Genomic DNA, 15,341 nt, shown 5'->3' with positions numbered 1-15,341 from the left:
CCCGCGCCTCACCCATGTGGTGGGAAGGTCTCATAATGTACGCTGGTGAGTCTCAGGAGGTGGAGGCTGATGTTTGCAGTTCTGCTTTATGGCTGCATCGCCCCCCCCCCCCCCCCTCCATCGTGCTCTGAGCTGATTTATGGGCTGTGAAACAGATGCAAGATGATGCATGGCCAATGTTTTCAGTCATCATCACAGATCTATATGTAGAAAACCAGAAATAATCTGTTGTATCTACTGTACTTCACTTCTCTCTTCATTAGAAGCAATAATTTGTTCCCCATAAGGCTCCAGGACATCCTGCATGTCACATCAAATGATAAAGTACACAGTTCCTTTTAGCTTACTCACATGTTTGAGGATGTGTGGAAGTGTCACAGCAGAACAGTGACAGGAAAAGTCATCCATCCAGGACAGGATAGATATTTTCTTATTCCCAGTTTGTTTCTGGCAACTTGCCTGTGCCATGCCCCCCCATGAGCATGAGCTGCTCATGTCTGTGACGCATGTATATTTCCAGCATGTGAAGAAAGACAAACATGAGATTAGCAGGACGGTGTGACTGGTTGCATTGGCAGCCCAGTGACTGGATGGCAGACGACAACATGGCTTTGGTTGGCTTGTAGATGTGCGACACCGTGGCATGCTGCTTTTATCATCCGGCTTTTTGAACAGTTCACGCGTGAATGGATCTGAAAACAACGTCCATCCTAACAAGTCGCTCAAATCTAAAATTCTCATGAGATGATGGGATGAATATTCTCCCACCATAAAAAGGGGGAAAATCAAACGTTTACTGACTTGTTAAGATGGATTATTGTGCTGGCTATGGTTAATGTCAACCATGTGCTGGAATTAATTTACTCCGTGTCGCTGGTAATAGGCATGATCCTCTATAATGGACAGAGGAGGACCACAGGAGCTGACTTCATCTCTCTGGGACTGGTAGGAGGCCGCTTGGAGTTCAGGTCAGGACTTAAGTTCTCCTGCTTTGAGTGACTTCAGTAAACAGAACACGAGGAGAGCTGTATGATTTGAGGGATCTGTATCGCTTCAGGTTTGACGTGGGCTCTGGCATGGCCACCATACGCGACCCTTACCCCATCGAACTGGGAGTGTTCCACACAGTGGAGCTGTATCGCAACCTCACTCAGGGGTATTTCAGTGTCGACGGAGCGGAGCCCATCAGCGGCAGCTCGCAGGTATTGTGCAGTCGATCCAAATCTCATTTAACAATGAACCATGTGCATTTTCCTTATTTAAGGTGGTATTTTCTGTCGATCAGGGCAAGTTCCAAGGCCTTGACCTGAACGAGGAGCTTTATGTTGGTGGATACCCCAACTACACGGTCCTCGCCAAAACGGCCGGCATTAAGACCGGTTTTGTGGGTAAGACTTTACACCATTTCCACCCTGAAAGAGAAGCTTTTTGTTGCTGTTTTTTACCTGCTGTGTGTGTATGCTGTTGGTGAAGGTGGTACACTTGCCAATGTTAAATTTTCCGCAGGTTGTATCAGTCAGCTGCTCATCCAGGGAGAAGAAGTCATTTTTAAAGACCTGGACCGCAGCTCCACTGGTGTCACAAACTGTCCCACCTGCAAAGACCACCCTTGCCAGGTTGGTTTATTCTGTCAGAATATTGTCTTCTACTCCATCATGTTGTGTAACTTGATGTCATGTCCTGCTCCAGAATGGAGGGATGTGTGAGGACTCAGAGGCCAGCCTGTATAAGTGCAGCTGCCTCAAAGGGTTTACAGGCAGTAACTGTCAGCACCACTCGTCTCTGCATTGCCACCCAGGTACATCTGAACCAACCACTCGAGCACTCCAAAGTTAACTGGAAGTATTGTTTCTGTTTCTAATCTTGTGCAACTTTAACCCCTTCAGAGGCCTGTGGGCCGGACGCCACCTGCATCAACCGCCCCACTGGCCTGGGCTATGACTGCCGCTGCCATCTTGGCAAATTTGGAAAAAAATGCATGGACGGTATGACAGGAATTTTCCCTTTTTTGTGGCAAGAATAAAAATATAGTCAAGTTTCAGCTAATTTTGAGATGCTATTGCTAAAATGAGTGCACTGATTGTCTTCAGGGGAACTGGTGACAACGCCACTGTTTGATGGTGAGGAGTCATACATAGCTTACCCCCCCCTGACCAACATCCACGACGATCTCCGTGTGGAGCTGGAGTTTAAGCCACTGGAGAGGAATGGCCTGATGTTCTTCTGTGGTGGCAAAAAAATGAGGGTGGAAGACTTTGTGTCCATTTCCATGAAGGAGGGACATGTGGAGTTCAGATATGAACTGGGCACTGGTACAGTAAACTTCTGTACATGACAAAATATCTTCCTTACTGGACACTTTGTGTTATAGTTCCATCATTTTTCATCTTTCATGACTCCCAGGGCAGGCAGTCATTCTCAGTCCTCAGACGGTGTCTCTGGGCCAGTGGCACAGAGTTGTGGCCGAGCGAAACAAGAAGGCCGGCCACCTCAGGGTGGACCAAGGCCCGGTCGAGAGGAGGACATCTCCAGGAAAAGCCCAGGGCCTCAATATCCACACTCCTATGTACTTGGGAGGAGTGCCAGACATGAACATCCTGCCTAAGCCTGCCAATGTCAGCGACATGTTTGAGGGCTGCATCGGAGAGGTGAGAAGTCACGCCAGAGAAGAAATAAAACATGAAAGTCCGCTACATGCTCCATGAGAAGTGGAACGTTTTTCTTGTTCCCGAGCCCCGAGAAGATAATGTCATTTTGTTCCATCATTAAGTTAGATTTGAAACCAAAAATGATTTTTGAGAGCAAAAAAAAAGAAATGAGAATTAAATTGTATTTTGTAGGGATAGAAAAAATTAAGTTCGAATTAAAAATATATATATTTGAGAAAGCATACTTCTCCATGTTCAATCAAAACTACTGTTTTCTTCAATCAAAACTAATGTTTGTAAGTCAAAAATTACAACCATTGTGCATAAAAATAAGTCCATCCATGTCTCTAGAGCCAGCTTCTGCAGCCGGGGATCGGACCGGCAGGGTCCCCGCCCCTTGCTGCCCCCGCCCCTTGCTGCCGCCCAGCTCACATTGCACCCAACCCCTACGGCTCCTCCCGCAGACGGTGAGCCCACGGGAGGGCAATTAATAACTTTTGGGATAGATTTCAAGACCAACAGGCTATCAACTTACCTGCAAGCAGGACAGCAAGAGAGAAATGGGCGAAACGTAGAAGGCGCAGCTGGCGCTGAAGCCAGGTGAAACCAACCAATAGAAACTCTGCTCTCATTCACCAGCGCAGGCCCCGCCCATCAAATGCAGTTAAATTCACAACCAAAAATTTAGAACTTGCAAGCAAGGAGGACTTATTTGCAAACAAAACTTTATAACCAAATGTTTTTAACTGTAAAGAGAAGAAAACTTATTTTTATGCACAATGGTTGTAATTTTTGACTTACAAACATTAGTTTTGATTGAAGAAAACAGTAGTTTTAATTGTAAACATTAGTTTTGATTGAAGTTGGAGAAGTATGCTTTATCAAATATATATATTCTTAATTGAAACCTAACTTGTTTCTATCTCTACCAAAATAAATTTGATTCTCACTTCTTTTTTTTTTGGTCTCAAAAATCATTTTTGGTTTCAAATCTAACTTATTTGATTTGATAATAAAGAAACAAATTTCTCTCCATACAGACGTGGTTAGAGAGTTCTTGACACATCAGGCTGGCAGAACTTTCTTTATGTGGGGCTCTGAGAAGTCTTGTCTGATTGGTCGACCCTTTAAGGTTACCACGGTAAAACCCGACTGTTTCTGCATTTTTACAGATGCTGGTTAAAGGGATTGTTTTGAGAAAATAGCTGATCCAGGTGGTGAGAAAGTATGAACCTTTTAACAAAGTGCCATTTAAATACGCGGAGCCCAACTACGTGCACAACACACTGTGCCACTGCCGAAGCTTCTCGTTAAATATAAAACAACTGGGTTAAATGAACATAAAAACCTGCAGTGAACCCCACACGAAGCCTCTCGTCATGTATGAAAGGACCAGACCAAGCAGAACTCTTCTGGTTTTTGCAGAGCAACAACAAAGTTCCTGCTTCTCGTGGGGGACGGAACAAGCCTAAGGGCGCTGAATATTTTGCTCAAGCTAAAAAGTTAAACTTGTCTGCGTCTTCCATGTAGGTTTCCATCAACAACAAGAAGGTAGATCTGTCCTACAGCTTCACGGAGAGCAAATCCATTAGCAAGTGTTTGGACAGCAGCCCCTGTGACCGCCGACCCTGTCTGAACGGCGGAGACTGCATGTCCAGCGCTGAGTATGAGTTCCAGTGCCTCTGTAAGGATGGGTTTGAAGGTTAGTAACTGAAAGAAATGACACAGCAACTATCAGATCTGCCAGTTTTCCTTTTTTTCTGGCCAAAAAAATCCTGACTTTTAGCTTCATGATGCTGCAGAAGTCCAGCTAGCATTACATCATGATGGAGATGATTCCTCTTGACCTTCACAGGTGAGCGCTGTGAGGTGGTTAAAGACGTGTGCCAGGCCAACTATCAGTGCCAGAATGGAGGCAGCTGCGTCAAAGGCCAGTGTGTGTGCACAGCTGGGCACACAGGTCTCAACTGTGAGGAAGGTGAGCCTCAACAGAACAAGCCAGAAGCAGCAGGACGCAGAGGAAACACGTCTTGTCGTACTTCCTGTGAACTTCTAATGTGTTTTCAGTTCACATGTCTTTTCCCAGTACACGTTACCACGTCCGTACACCCTTCGGACAAAGATAGACATCATCAAAGCAGAAACATCAAGCAAAACACACACACACACACACCATATGACTCTGATTTTCGACAAAATGAAGCTCAGCTCATTTCAGACAGCTTCCAGGTCACTCCCCGTGCTGCATGGCATGCTGGGAGGGATCAGCCTAAATGATTACACGTGTCTCTTCTGCTGCACTCTTCATGGCTGTATCCTGCACACACAGGCCAGGTGCTCAACCCCGAGGCCCCCTGGAATTCAGAAGCTAGCGAAGCCAATGGTACAGTATCTCAATATTCAGTCTGCCTGACACGACCGTGACTAACAGGGCCCCCGCTGAGTCTGAGGGGCCCCCACGTCCCGTCCAAGCTCAACCTCAACCGTCTATTGCCTAACACATACATGCACAGAAACATCAGCGTGCAACTGTTTTCAGCTGGCGTCTGAGGCGCTTTGGGAAGTTGGGAGAGGGTGGAGATAAACTGACTAATGCGGCCTGCTTTCGGACTCACATGGAGGAAATAGTAGGACCGTGGACTCCCCCCCTCCCTCCCCCTGTTTTTACATTTTTTCTTTCTTCCTGCCTTGTCAGTGTCTGTAAAATGGCTACTCACAAAACACAGTCCTGTTTCTTTACACTTGCAAACTGTCTGTCCTACACATAAAAAAACCAAACCCAACCGCTCCGTTTGCACTGAAACGGATACTTCAGCCGGCTTCATGTTCTTCCACGTTTACTAACAACTTCCACGGACACCTGGAGGAAGAGAATAGCACGATGTTTGTTGGGATGAGATGTATTCCAGACATATTCTGTACTCGGAGTGATGCACATGCATGGAAACGTGGTTTTGGGTCAGTTACTCCTGGTCTCTGAGGGAGTGGGACAGCATTGACAGTGTAATGAACTGCTGAACTGCTAGCTCATGTGCATCGTGGATTTTTGTACTGAAGCAATTGCATATTGTTTCCAAACACAAATTAAATGTGAGATTTTGATATTTTATTTCAGAAATGTTTTCATGTGAGACTTTGTGCCCTTTAAGAGAAAAACTAATTTATTACTATAATAAAAACTCACCTTATAAAAATTAAATCTAGTTTTACCAAGAAGATAAAAAACCAACAGAAAAGTCCTCAGAACACCTGAAGTCATTGACTGTACATGGGTTTCATGCAAAATGAAACACAAGCTGATCCTGTAACGCTAAATAACAAAGATGATCCTCTACCTACGTTTGGTAGAGTGTTGCTTATAACATTAGGAAGTTTTTATCAGAAACAACCTGCTATTAATTTCTACAGGAGTTGCACAATCTCACTTTATGCAACAGTAACAGGTAAAAGCTTTGTAAGCAACATCAGGTGTAATTCATCAGCACTGGTCTCTAATATCTTTATCTAACCTTGACCTGTGCCTTGGAGGGTCTTCTACGCTTTCACCACCAGAGGGCGCTGTAACAGTGATGATGGCTTTTATGTCAACCCTGCATTGAGTTTTGTTTTTCTGTATTTTGTTGCAGATTCTCCTTATCAGTATGCAGCTCAGTTCCGCAACAATGGATTCATTGCCCTTCCTAAATCCATATTCCCAAGAAGGTAAGATTTGCTAAACGTTGGTATAGATTCTCCATCATCCTGGTAATCCAAGGAGCGTGAATCTGGGCAGTTGGACTTCTTTTCTTGGTCATTAAAGATGTCTCACCTCTCATCTGAAACTAGCAGGTGGGGTGTTTCAGGCTTACAGGCTGTTGTAAGAACTCTTCAGTATGATTGACTCCACATTTTTGTGGTTAAGGTTGCCACCGGCGACCACACAGGTTTTTAATATGCCGATCAAAGCTGTTAGTGGCTGTGAAAGCACACGAAGAGACAAGTCAGAGCTGCTTCATAAACTCCATTTAAAGTTGATCTTTCTTATTTAACAATAACTGTTCCCTTAAACTCCTCTCTCAAACCCTTCAGAGTCCGTCAGCAAGACAAAGGTGGAAATCTGAGTCTCCTAGGTCAAGAGATCGTAAAGAGTCTCCTGTAGCCGTCCTTCTCACTGCACATCAGCTGCTGTTGGGGCTTTTTGCTCAATGAGTGTCCCAGTTTGTCCCTAAAAAGACGAGCCTCCAAAGCGCAGAAGTGTGCATTAGTTGTTCCTGAAGGTTTATTGTATTTTTATTTAACTGGCCATGCTTTTTTGTCTTTACAAGCACTCCACTTCACGCATGGGGAGGGGTTTAAGGGAGGGGAGAAATTGCGGTTGAGTCTGAGTGACATCTCATCACTCAGTTCTTTAGAACGGGTTGGTTAAAATGATAGGATGGCGTTGTTTTAGTCCACAAGTGACTCATTTCTTTATTTTTGTGGTGGAAAATTCAGGTAGATGGTTGCTTTCCAGGTGTGAGGTGATTTTAACCCATAAGAACCAAGCGCGAAATGTATGATACATCCACTTTCTGAGACATTTTTCATCACTTTATGGTGCAAACTTTGCTCAAAATCTTGTAGAACACAATCTGATCATGTCTTTCACCCCTTAATGGACACCAGAAAGCAGAAGATTATCTATAAAAACTGACATATTGATGTGGTACTTTTGTGTGTTATATTTGATCAAAGTGATAAATACAGACCTCATTTAAAAAAAATGGACTTATCTTAACAGTTTTTCATGTGTTGGGTCTTAATGAGTCACGTGGAATGCTGGAAAACATTTCCTATCCTGCCTTTATGGTTTTAAGGGTTTCACTGGCTTTCCTGATGTGTTCCAGTTTCCAAGAAATGGACGGTTTCTCAGCCAGGAAACAAAGTCCTGTTGCCCTTTATTTCATGCTCCTGGAAGCAACATAGTTTTACACTTATAGTCGATGTATTTTGACATGGGGGGGTAGTTATTCTGTGATCTGTTTCAGTGCCCAGGATTCACCAGAGACTATTGAAATGGAAATCAACACCAGTTCACCTGAAGGCCTGATCCTGTGGCAGGGAGTGGTAAGCCCCCCCACTCAGTCCCAAATGGCCTGTATCATGTCTGAGAATCCCATCATTCCCTTCTACCATCTAAATCCCCAGCCTAACTGCACCCATCGCTGTAAATCATCACCATTACCTCGCTGATGTTTGCATCTTGTATGATATCATTAATGCATCACTGACACAAAACGGCATTTTTGTCTCTTTCATCGTCTCTTTGTAATGAGTTGCATTCATCATCATCATCATCATCATCACTCTTTCTAATTGATACCTGTGCTGCTGAGGCTGTGGCATTGTTGGGCATGTTGTCTCTACCTGACACCACTAAATGCATGCATGTGCTTCTCTAACTCACCCTCCATTTCCCTCAGGAGACCCATGGTGCACGCAATTTGCGAAAGGTGCATGCTAGTAAAAAGGTATCCACTCAAACACAAGACACTTTCTTTGCCTGTTTATTAGATAAAAAAGTCAATTAAAATGTGTATATTTAGGTAAACGTGATGTGTAATCAATATTTGTTTATTTGTAAACAAGCTTAAGAGCTTGTTATGCATGAAAGATTTTGTTTCACATGTATAATATTGTAGTTTATGACTTAACCACATTGTTTTCTCAGTACAGTTCGCTGATATGAAAAGTTCCAACAGGCCGGTTTGCTAGTGGCCGGTGCTGATGGTACTGACTCGCGCAGCATTCCCATCTTTTGACTGAATGAATTTATTTCCAGGAACCTGGAGAAAATGGTAAAGGCAAAGACTTCATCAGCCTCGGCCTGCAAAACGGACACTTAGTTTTCAGGTGATCTAGGCCAATGATCCTTTTGCTTTTCTCATATTTACGCTTCTCCAAATGATTTTAGTTAATATCATGTTATAGTAACCTCCTCTCCCAATGACTGCTGGGATAGGCTCCAAGCTTCCCCACAACCCTTAGTTGGACTAAGTGCTTAGGAAGATGAATGAATGAATCATGCTGTAGTAATGCTGACCATTTGAATAAACGTACAGCTACCAGCTGGGCAGCGGAGAGGCCAGAATATTATCCCGAAGGTCGATCAATGATGGAAGATGGCATAAGATCACAGCAGTCAGGTAAGATGAAACGATATGTCCTTTTAAAAAACATGTAAAAGACAAATATTTACCCTTCAACACAGGCAGAGACTAATTAAAAGCATCAACAATGGCTCATTCCTGGTAACTCTTTTAGTCCAGTATAGTGTGGCGTGAAAGAGCCGACTGTAATGTAAGAGCTGCTTACATATGTCAGTGTGTTCAGTTCTGTACTGGAGTTGGGTTCTATTTTCTCTCGTTTGTTGCAGAACTGGGAAAAATGGATATATCCAGATTGATGGAGGGGAAACGCTACATGGACAGTCCAAAGGCAAAAGCCTCATGGTCAACACCCAAGGCCGTTTATACCTTGGTGAGCCTTCTCTAAGCAATAAATGCAGTAAAAGTTCAACATTTCTCTTAAACATGACTAAAGATATATTTATAAGTGTACTGTTTCAAGTATAAAGTATTCGATTCAATGTAAAGATAAACTTCGTGATCACTTGGGAGGAAGTTAATATTGGGCCTACTTAACGTAACCAAACACAATGAAGTCAAATTTGCCTTCCATTAGCCTTCCAGTCACCAAGCTAAAGCTTATTTTCTTTTAATTCATGTATAAATTTAAATTTTTTTTACATTGCTCTACATGTTGTTACTGTGATACTTTATATAATTCAGTAAAAGTTCATTTAAAGGTTTAGCTAACAAGCTAACCAAGTTAGCTAACGAGCTAACTTTTTTTTTTTTTTTTTTTTTGTCTTGTCCAGCATTTAAGCAGGCAAAATGGATTTTCTGGATGCTGGGCAAATTTACTTTGCCAAGGGAGGCATCATAGATATAATGCTCCCCTTGATATTCTAGATTTTAATTTTATTTTTCTATTTATTTTGCATAATTGTTTGTATTACAAAGTTTGTATTGCTGGACCGGACCGGAGAGGACAGAAGAGGGACAGAAAGAGAATCGAAAAGAAGAGAAAACAGAAAACACCTTGTAGAGAGAAAAAGAGAAAGAGAAAGGAAGGAAAAAAAAAAGATTGAAAAAGAAAACAACTTACATACATTTGCGTGTATATAAGCACACATACACACCCACTTATATATACACACATCCAAACACCTGTACACACTGGAGTCATGTTCCCCCTGCGGGAAGCCATCAACTATTAGGAAAACCCAGAGTTCACAAGCTAAATTTCACACTTAACTAGCATTTTTGTTCCGTTACAATAACGACGCTCACCGGACACATTATTAGGTACACACTTGTAACTTGTTAACAAACAACGCAACGCAGTCATGTCAACATGGTCAAGATCAGACTGACATACATACCAAACATCAGACTGAGGAAGAACTGGGATTTAAGGGACTTTGAGCGTGACATGGTTGTTGGTCTCAGTATCTACTGGGATATTCACACACAACCATCTCCAGGGTTTACAGAGAAGGTCTGAAGAAGAGAAAATATCCAGTGAGCAGCAGTTGTCTGGACCATGTGATGTGAGAGGAGACTGGACAGACTGGTTGGAGATTGATAGAAAGGCCACATGAACACACATGTCCAACACTGGACAGTAGGGAAAGGCAACATGTTTCCTGGTCTGACTGAGACAGATCCAGATCCTGGTGCATCTAATAAAATGGCTGGTCAGGAGGAAGTTTTGTTTTACTCGTTTTTATTTAATCTCACGTATAAATTCTGTACGTGTGTTTGGTTGTTCTTCGTATTTGTCAGAGATCATTATTCCAGTCTCCTTCAGACTAGACAAGTTAATTATAAGCTGCTTGTGGAAGTATCCTGTTTTGTATCACGACAAGTGTTTAAAGACGCATTACATCATTTTGTTTTACCTTCTGCTGGCTGGAGAGAGCTAACAGGTCAGGAAGGATCCAAGATGGATGCCAAATTAGCCGTTGATAGGAAGCCACAATCCAAGCCTGGGATGCATGTGTCCATTGAAAGAAGTTCAATTCAATTCAATTCAACTTTATTTGTATAGCGCCACTTCACAACAATGTTGTCACAGGACACTTTACACACACATCATTTCAAGCCAATTCATACATATCCTATAATAGAAACCAACTGATTGCATCGAGTCATGACTTGGATCCAATCCCCCATCCTGAGCTGCACGAGGCGACAGTGGGAAGGAAAAAACTCCCCTTTAACAGGAAGAAAACCTCCAGCAGAACCCGGCTCAGGGAGGGCAGCCATCTGCCTCGACTGGTTGGGGTGGAGAGGACAGGAAAGACAGAACAACATGTACAACTGCACTTATTCAAGAAGTTCTCCCTGATTGGTTATTGTGCATCTTCCCGTGTGACAGGTGGAGCGCCTGATATGCCTGCAATGACGGGAGGGAAGTTTTCATCAGGAATGACGGGCTGCGTGAGGAACCTGACACTGATGAACGCTCGGCCGGGACAGCAGCCGGCCCAGGCCGTCGACCTGCAAGCTCACGCTGCCCACGGCATTAACGTTTTACCCTGCTCTTCGTAGACACAAACACACACTTAAAACACACAAAGAGAGAGACTATGGGAGGATGTCATACACACACACACACACACACACACACACACACTCACACACAGAGACTTACACACATAGAGCCTGATAACAAACTTGGTGCTTTGCTGCTACCAAAAAAAACAAAATCCAACCGTGACTCAAAATGATGCTTTTCTGTGTGTGCAGTAAAACCAAAAAGAAAGAAAAATGTAACAATGTTAGCAAGTCTTCTCCTCCTCAGTGTTGTTTTCCAGATGAAGGTTTAGAAACAAAGGACAAGCAGTACATATTTCATACTTCCAGCAGTAGTTTTAGCCACAAGAAGATTAAGAGTGAAGCATATTAGGCCTTCTACGATGGGTCGGATCCTATGGAGTCGGAGAGGTTTTTACAGCACTGAATTTTTATTTATATACATATGAATATATATATATATATATTATATTTGTGGGGGGAAAACATGCAAACTAACCATACACCTGCTCTTTAACTTTCCTAGAGTTTTAATTCTGTGTCTGAGGCTTTTTAAAGGCTTAATACTTGAAGACGTTTAGGCCTTTTTTCTTTCATTTCCTTAAAGAAAAATTTTCTCAGATTTTTTCTTTTTTTTTTTTGCAAGCATGCTTGAAGTCTTCAACAAAGTTGGGAGAGGAGTGCACACGGTCACAGTCACATGCAGCTTCAGTACACCACTCAGGATGTCAAATGCAAAAGAATAACAGCAAATATCACACGTTCTGCTGCATTAACTCGGCATATATTTGCTTTTAGACCGCGCCGTTGTGTCTTCTCTGTCTGTTTTTGTTCTTTTTTATGAAAAGAAAGAAACCTTGGTGCTATTGTCAGACACGAAGATGCAGCATATAGTTAAAGGATTACCTGTGTCACACGTAGATGTTTTCTTATTAGTAATTTGGTTAAATGGACTTGTACTTCTATAGTGCTTTTCTAGTCATACAGACCACTCAAAGCGCTTTACACTACTTGTCACATTCACCCATTCACACACACACTCACTCAACACACTCCTACCCCGATAGGCACATCGGGGGGCAGTTTGGGGTTCAGTGTCTTGCCCTAGGACACTTTGGCATTTCAGGGGAAGCCTGGAATCGATCCCTCAACTTACCAGTTGAAGGACAACTGCTCTTCCTCCTGAGCTACAGCCGCCCATTTGGTTACATTTGTACCAGTAAATGAAAAATATATATAAAAAAAATAGTCTTTTGTTGATATTCATGGCTTTTGAGCTTGATTTCATGATAACATGGCATAGTTTGTTTCTGCCACAGCCTTATGTGATTGAGTAGATCTCAAAAAGGAGCGAAGAACTAAAAAAGGGTGTAATTTTTTATGTGTGCTTGTTAAATATTTTAAGTGTAAAACTATCTGCCAGTCAGGTAGATATCTGTATTAACTGAGCGTGTGTGTGGAAAGTGTTGGTTGTATTTTTTTTTAGCTGTGTTTGTTTCTCGCAGGTCACTCCACATTAATTAGGTCCCACCAAAAGTCATGTGTGTGTCTATGTGTGTGTCTTTATCCATATCCTCAGGAGGGTCAATCCAGAACTGCCTCAAGTTTTTCCTTACATTCAGGTTTGGTAGCTTTAGAGACACCTCAGTAAGCTATAAAACTCTGAAGGTTCCGCTGTTCTGCAGGTTGGTTTCTCTGCAGGAGATTCGTCTTCAGCAGCACCAAGTCGGGTGTGTGTTTCATTGATGCAGTGGAAGCCTCCTGCAGGTGCTGTGATCAGTAGTGCAGCTCCAGTAAAGCATGCTCGCCTGCTTTTAGTCGGCCACATAGCAAACCACAACGGCACCATCATTTTGGGGTTCACAAACTTGTTTTTTTGCCCTTTTCTAACATTTTGTTGGCTTAAGACATCACCGTTAATACCTTAAAATTTCACGCCTTTTTGTTTTTCCTTTACTCTGTTTCACTGCTTTTGTTTCAACATATGATTCTGCTGTTTCTGAGATAAAGTCAGAAGCTTGCCGTTTTCTTTTCTGCGGTTCATGTGTATTGCCTCCCACACCCCGTTGTTTTGGTTTTTTTTTTCCCTTTTTAGAGTTTGATCAGTCAGTAAATCTTCATAAAGCACCCAAATGAAATTCTATAAAATGTCGACCATAGCCGCCTTGTCAGTGGGATGAAAACTGGTCTTCATGAACGTGTGGACTCCGAACAGGAAAAAGATGTGGTTTAATTTGAGGCACAACAGCAGAGGATGCTTGTGCATGTGCCACTGGTTGTGTGCCTTCTGTATATCGGCTCTTAAACTGGATTCTTACATCTAAACTGTCCCCAAATGGAAACACGTTGCAAACTTGGAAACTTTTCTTTTGATTTTCTCTCTGAAAACCATTTTTGCTGTTTTATGGCTGAACGGCAGAGAAATGTAAACATGATAACCCGGTAAACTGAATGAAAGTGTACTAGATGAAAACTGTCCATGTCAGAACAAACGGACTGTTCCACCGGTGGAAAGATGATCCCCCTTGCCCCCGCTGTTTCCTAAATAAAAAACAAAATTCTTGTGCTATTTGTAATCTTGTTTTCTTTTATTCCTGCGACAATGAGTGAAGGCCATGCTGTTTTTTTACACAAAAAATACATTAACGAAAAGAAATTAAAGTATGTGTGACAAAGCTGCCTTGTCACTGACACCCACACCCCCAACCACCTACCTGACTGTCTTCCCGGTCGTCAGGCCCAGCAAATCTCTCGCAGTCCCACGTAGCCGCTTTAGTTCAGTCATGCCACCTGTCAGGTAGCAGACTAATAGGGGTGCACACCTATTGGTTTTGCTACAAATACTGGGAGCAGGTTATGAGTGGGAAAACTACTGGGGTGTCATCTTCATCTGCTGGGGGGTTGGTGAAAACTGGGTTAAGAGGTGTTGTGGGTGAGGGGCTAGTAGGATCCAAAGAGCGGACACTTTCTGAGTACAGAGAGAGGTTTATTGATTTCCCACAGATTCCTGTGAATTCTTCCAACGGAACTTTCAGAGACTGGCGAGCATCAGGAGGCAGGCAGGCAGGGGAGCAAACGAACGAGCAGGCAGGCAGGCTTTCTCTGGCAGGGGGAAGACAGGACAGGTTACAAATCAAGGTCAAGCACAAGCAAGGTAAGCTGAGGCCGAGAGCTGGTTTACCGCAGAGCAATCAACAATCTGGCGCTGGATAGCAGGCAGAGCTGGTCTTAAATAGGTGGTTCGTTGATTGCTGAGATGTGGATGAGCTGCGCCTCCAGTTCCCAGCTGACCGCGCCCACCAGGGAACAGGAATCACCACAAGAGGTTTACCTGTGTTTTATGGCTGGAGTATGCCGCAATGCGGCAAAGACGTCATCGTCCCGTGACTAACGGATTTTCAGATTAATACACCGTAGTATTATGTTTTTCTATGTTCATCTGTGGAAATATGTATGGGGTTATGTTCATGAACTTTGTTGATATGGTTTCTTTGGGTGGTCGATATATTGTTGGGAAATTTGGGGGAAAATCCCACTTATTTGTAGTCATGGGAAGTTCATGGGAAGGGGCGGGGCATTGTGTTTTTAAGACGCTCATTCAGAGCGGACCGGGGCAGAGTGTGAGGAGTTAGTTGGAGAACTTGGTGTGAGTAATAAAAACGGAGTGTTGATGGTTTGCAGAGCGGCAGCCATTATAAATACAAACTTGTAAATTGTGTAAATAGCTGGCTGGTCACTGTAAATATCACTGCACTGTGGAGATTGATGCGCACAATAAAACCCACATCAGAAAAGGAGCCACGACTTCGCCACGTCATTGTACAGCGAACAGAACCCCGTCACAGTATGTTATGCAGCGTGTAGAAGTGGAAATCAATAGTGTAAAGTGCATGGTTGCAAGTCAGTGTCTGAACAAAAACAAACCAAGCTGCAGGCTGAGAGAGAGCACAAGCACCTAGTCCACAGTCTTATATAAGCAGGTGTGCTACAGCCAGGTGCACTGATGAATGGAACCGCCCATAGGACACCTGCCTACAGATAAAGAGCTTGTTCAAGGCCAGGCTGTCACACC

At 43.2% G+C, this 15,341-nt stretch overlaps 1 protein-coding gene across 13 annotated transcripts in view; it reads left to right on the top strand.

The window, feature by feature from the left end:
• Positions 1 to 13,838, top strand: part of hspg2 (heparan sulfate proteoglycan 2) — a 135,360-nt gene extending 121,522 nt beyond the window's left edge. For 11 of the 13 annotated variants that reach the window (XM_079239029.1, XM_079239023.1, XM_079239018.1 and 8 more), the window contains 18 exons: positions 28 to 45; positions 884 to 968; positions 1,058 to 1,202; positions 1,286 to 1,388; positions 1,507 to 1,616; positions 1,690 to 1,798; positions 1,887 to 1,985; positions 2,091 to 2,312; positions 2,404 to 2,648; positions 4,179 to 4,350; positions 4,504 to 4,626; positions 4,978 to 5,031; positions 6,275 to 6,350; positions 7,655 to 7,733; positions 8,449 to 8,519; positions 8,729 to 8,812; positions 9,043 to 9,146; positions 11,112 to 13,838. In XM_079239029.1, coding sequence (XP_079095155.1) covers positions 28 to 45; positions 884 to 968; positions 1,058 to 1,202; positions 1,286 to 1,388; positions 1,507 to 1,616; positions 1,690 to 1,798; positions 1,887 to 1,985; positions 2,091 to 2,312; positions 2,404 to 2,648; positions 4,179 to 4,350; positions 4,504 to 4,626; positions 4,978 to 5,031; positions 6,275 to 6,350; positions 7,655 to 7,733; positions 8,449 to 8,519; positions 8,729 to 8,812; positions 9,043 to 9,146; positions 11,112 to 11,284 — 2,072 coding nt within the window. In that variant the 3' untranslated portion in view covers positions 11,285 to 13,838. The remainder of the gene's footprint in view (positions 1 to 27; positions 46 to 883; positions 969 to 1,057; positions 1,203 to 1,285; positions 1,389 to 1,506; positions 1,617 to 1,689; positions 1,799 to 1,886; positions 1,986 to 2,090; positions 2,313 to 2,403; positions 2,649 to 4,178; positions 4,351 to 4,503; positions 4,627 to 4,977; positions 5,032 to 6,274; positions 6,351 to 7,654; positions 7,734 to 8,448; positions 8,520 to 8,728; positions 8,813 to 9,042; positions 9,147 to 11,111) is intronic. The other 2 variants (XM_079239024.1, XM_079239026.1) reach the window with 2 other exon arrangements.
• Positions 13,839 to 15,341: the final 1,503 nt, after the last annotated feature.

The sequence above is a fragment of the Telmatherina bonti genome, assembly GCF_933228915.1.
Source record: "Telmatherina bonti genome assembly, chromosome: 4".
Lineage (NCBI taxonomy): Eukaryota > Metazoa > Chordata > Actinopteri > Atheriniformes > Telmatherinidae > Telmatherina > Telmatherina bonti.
The sequence above is the reverse complement of the archived record's forward strand: the minus strand, read 5'-3'. Positions and strand labels throughout refer to the sequence as shown.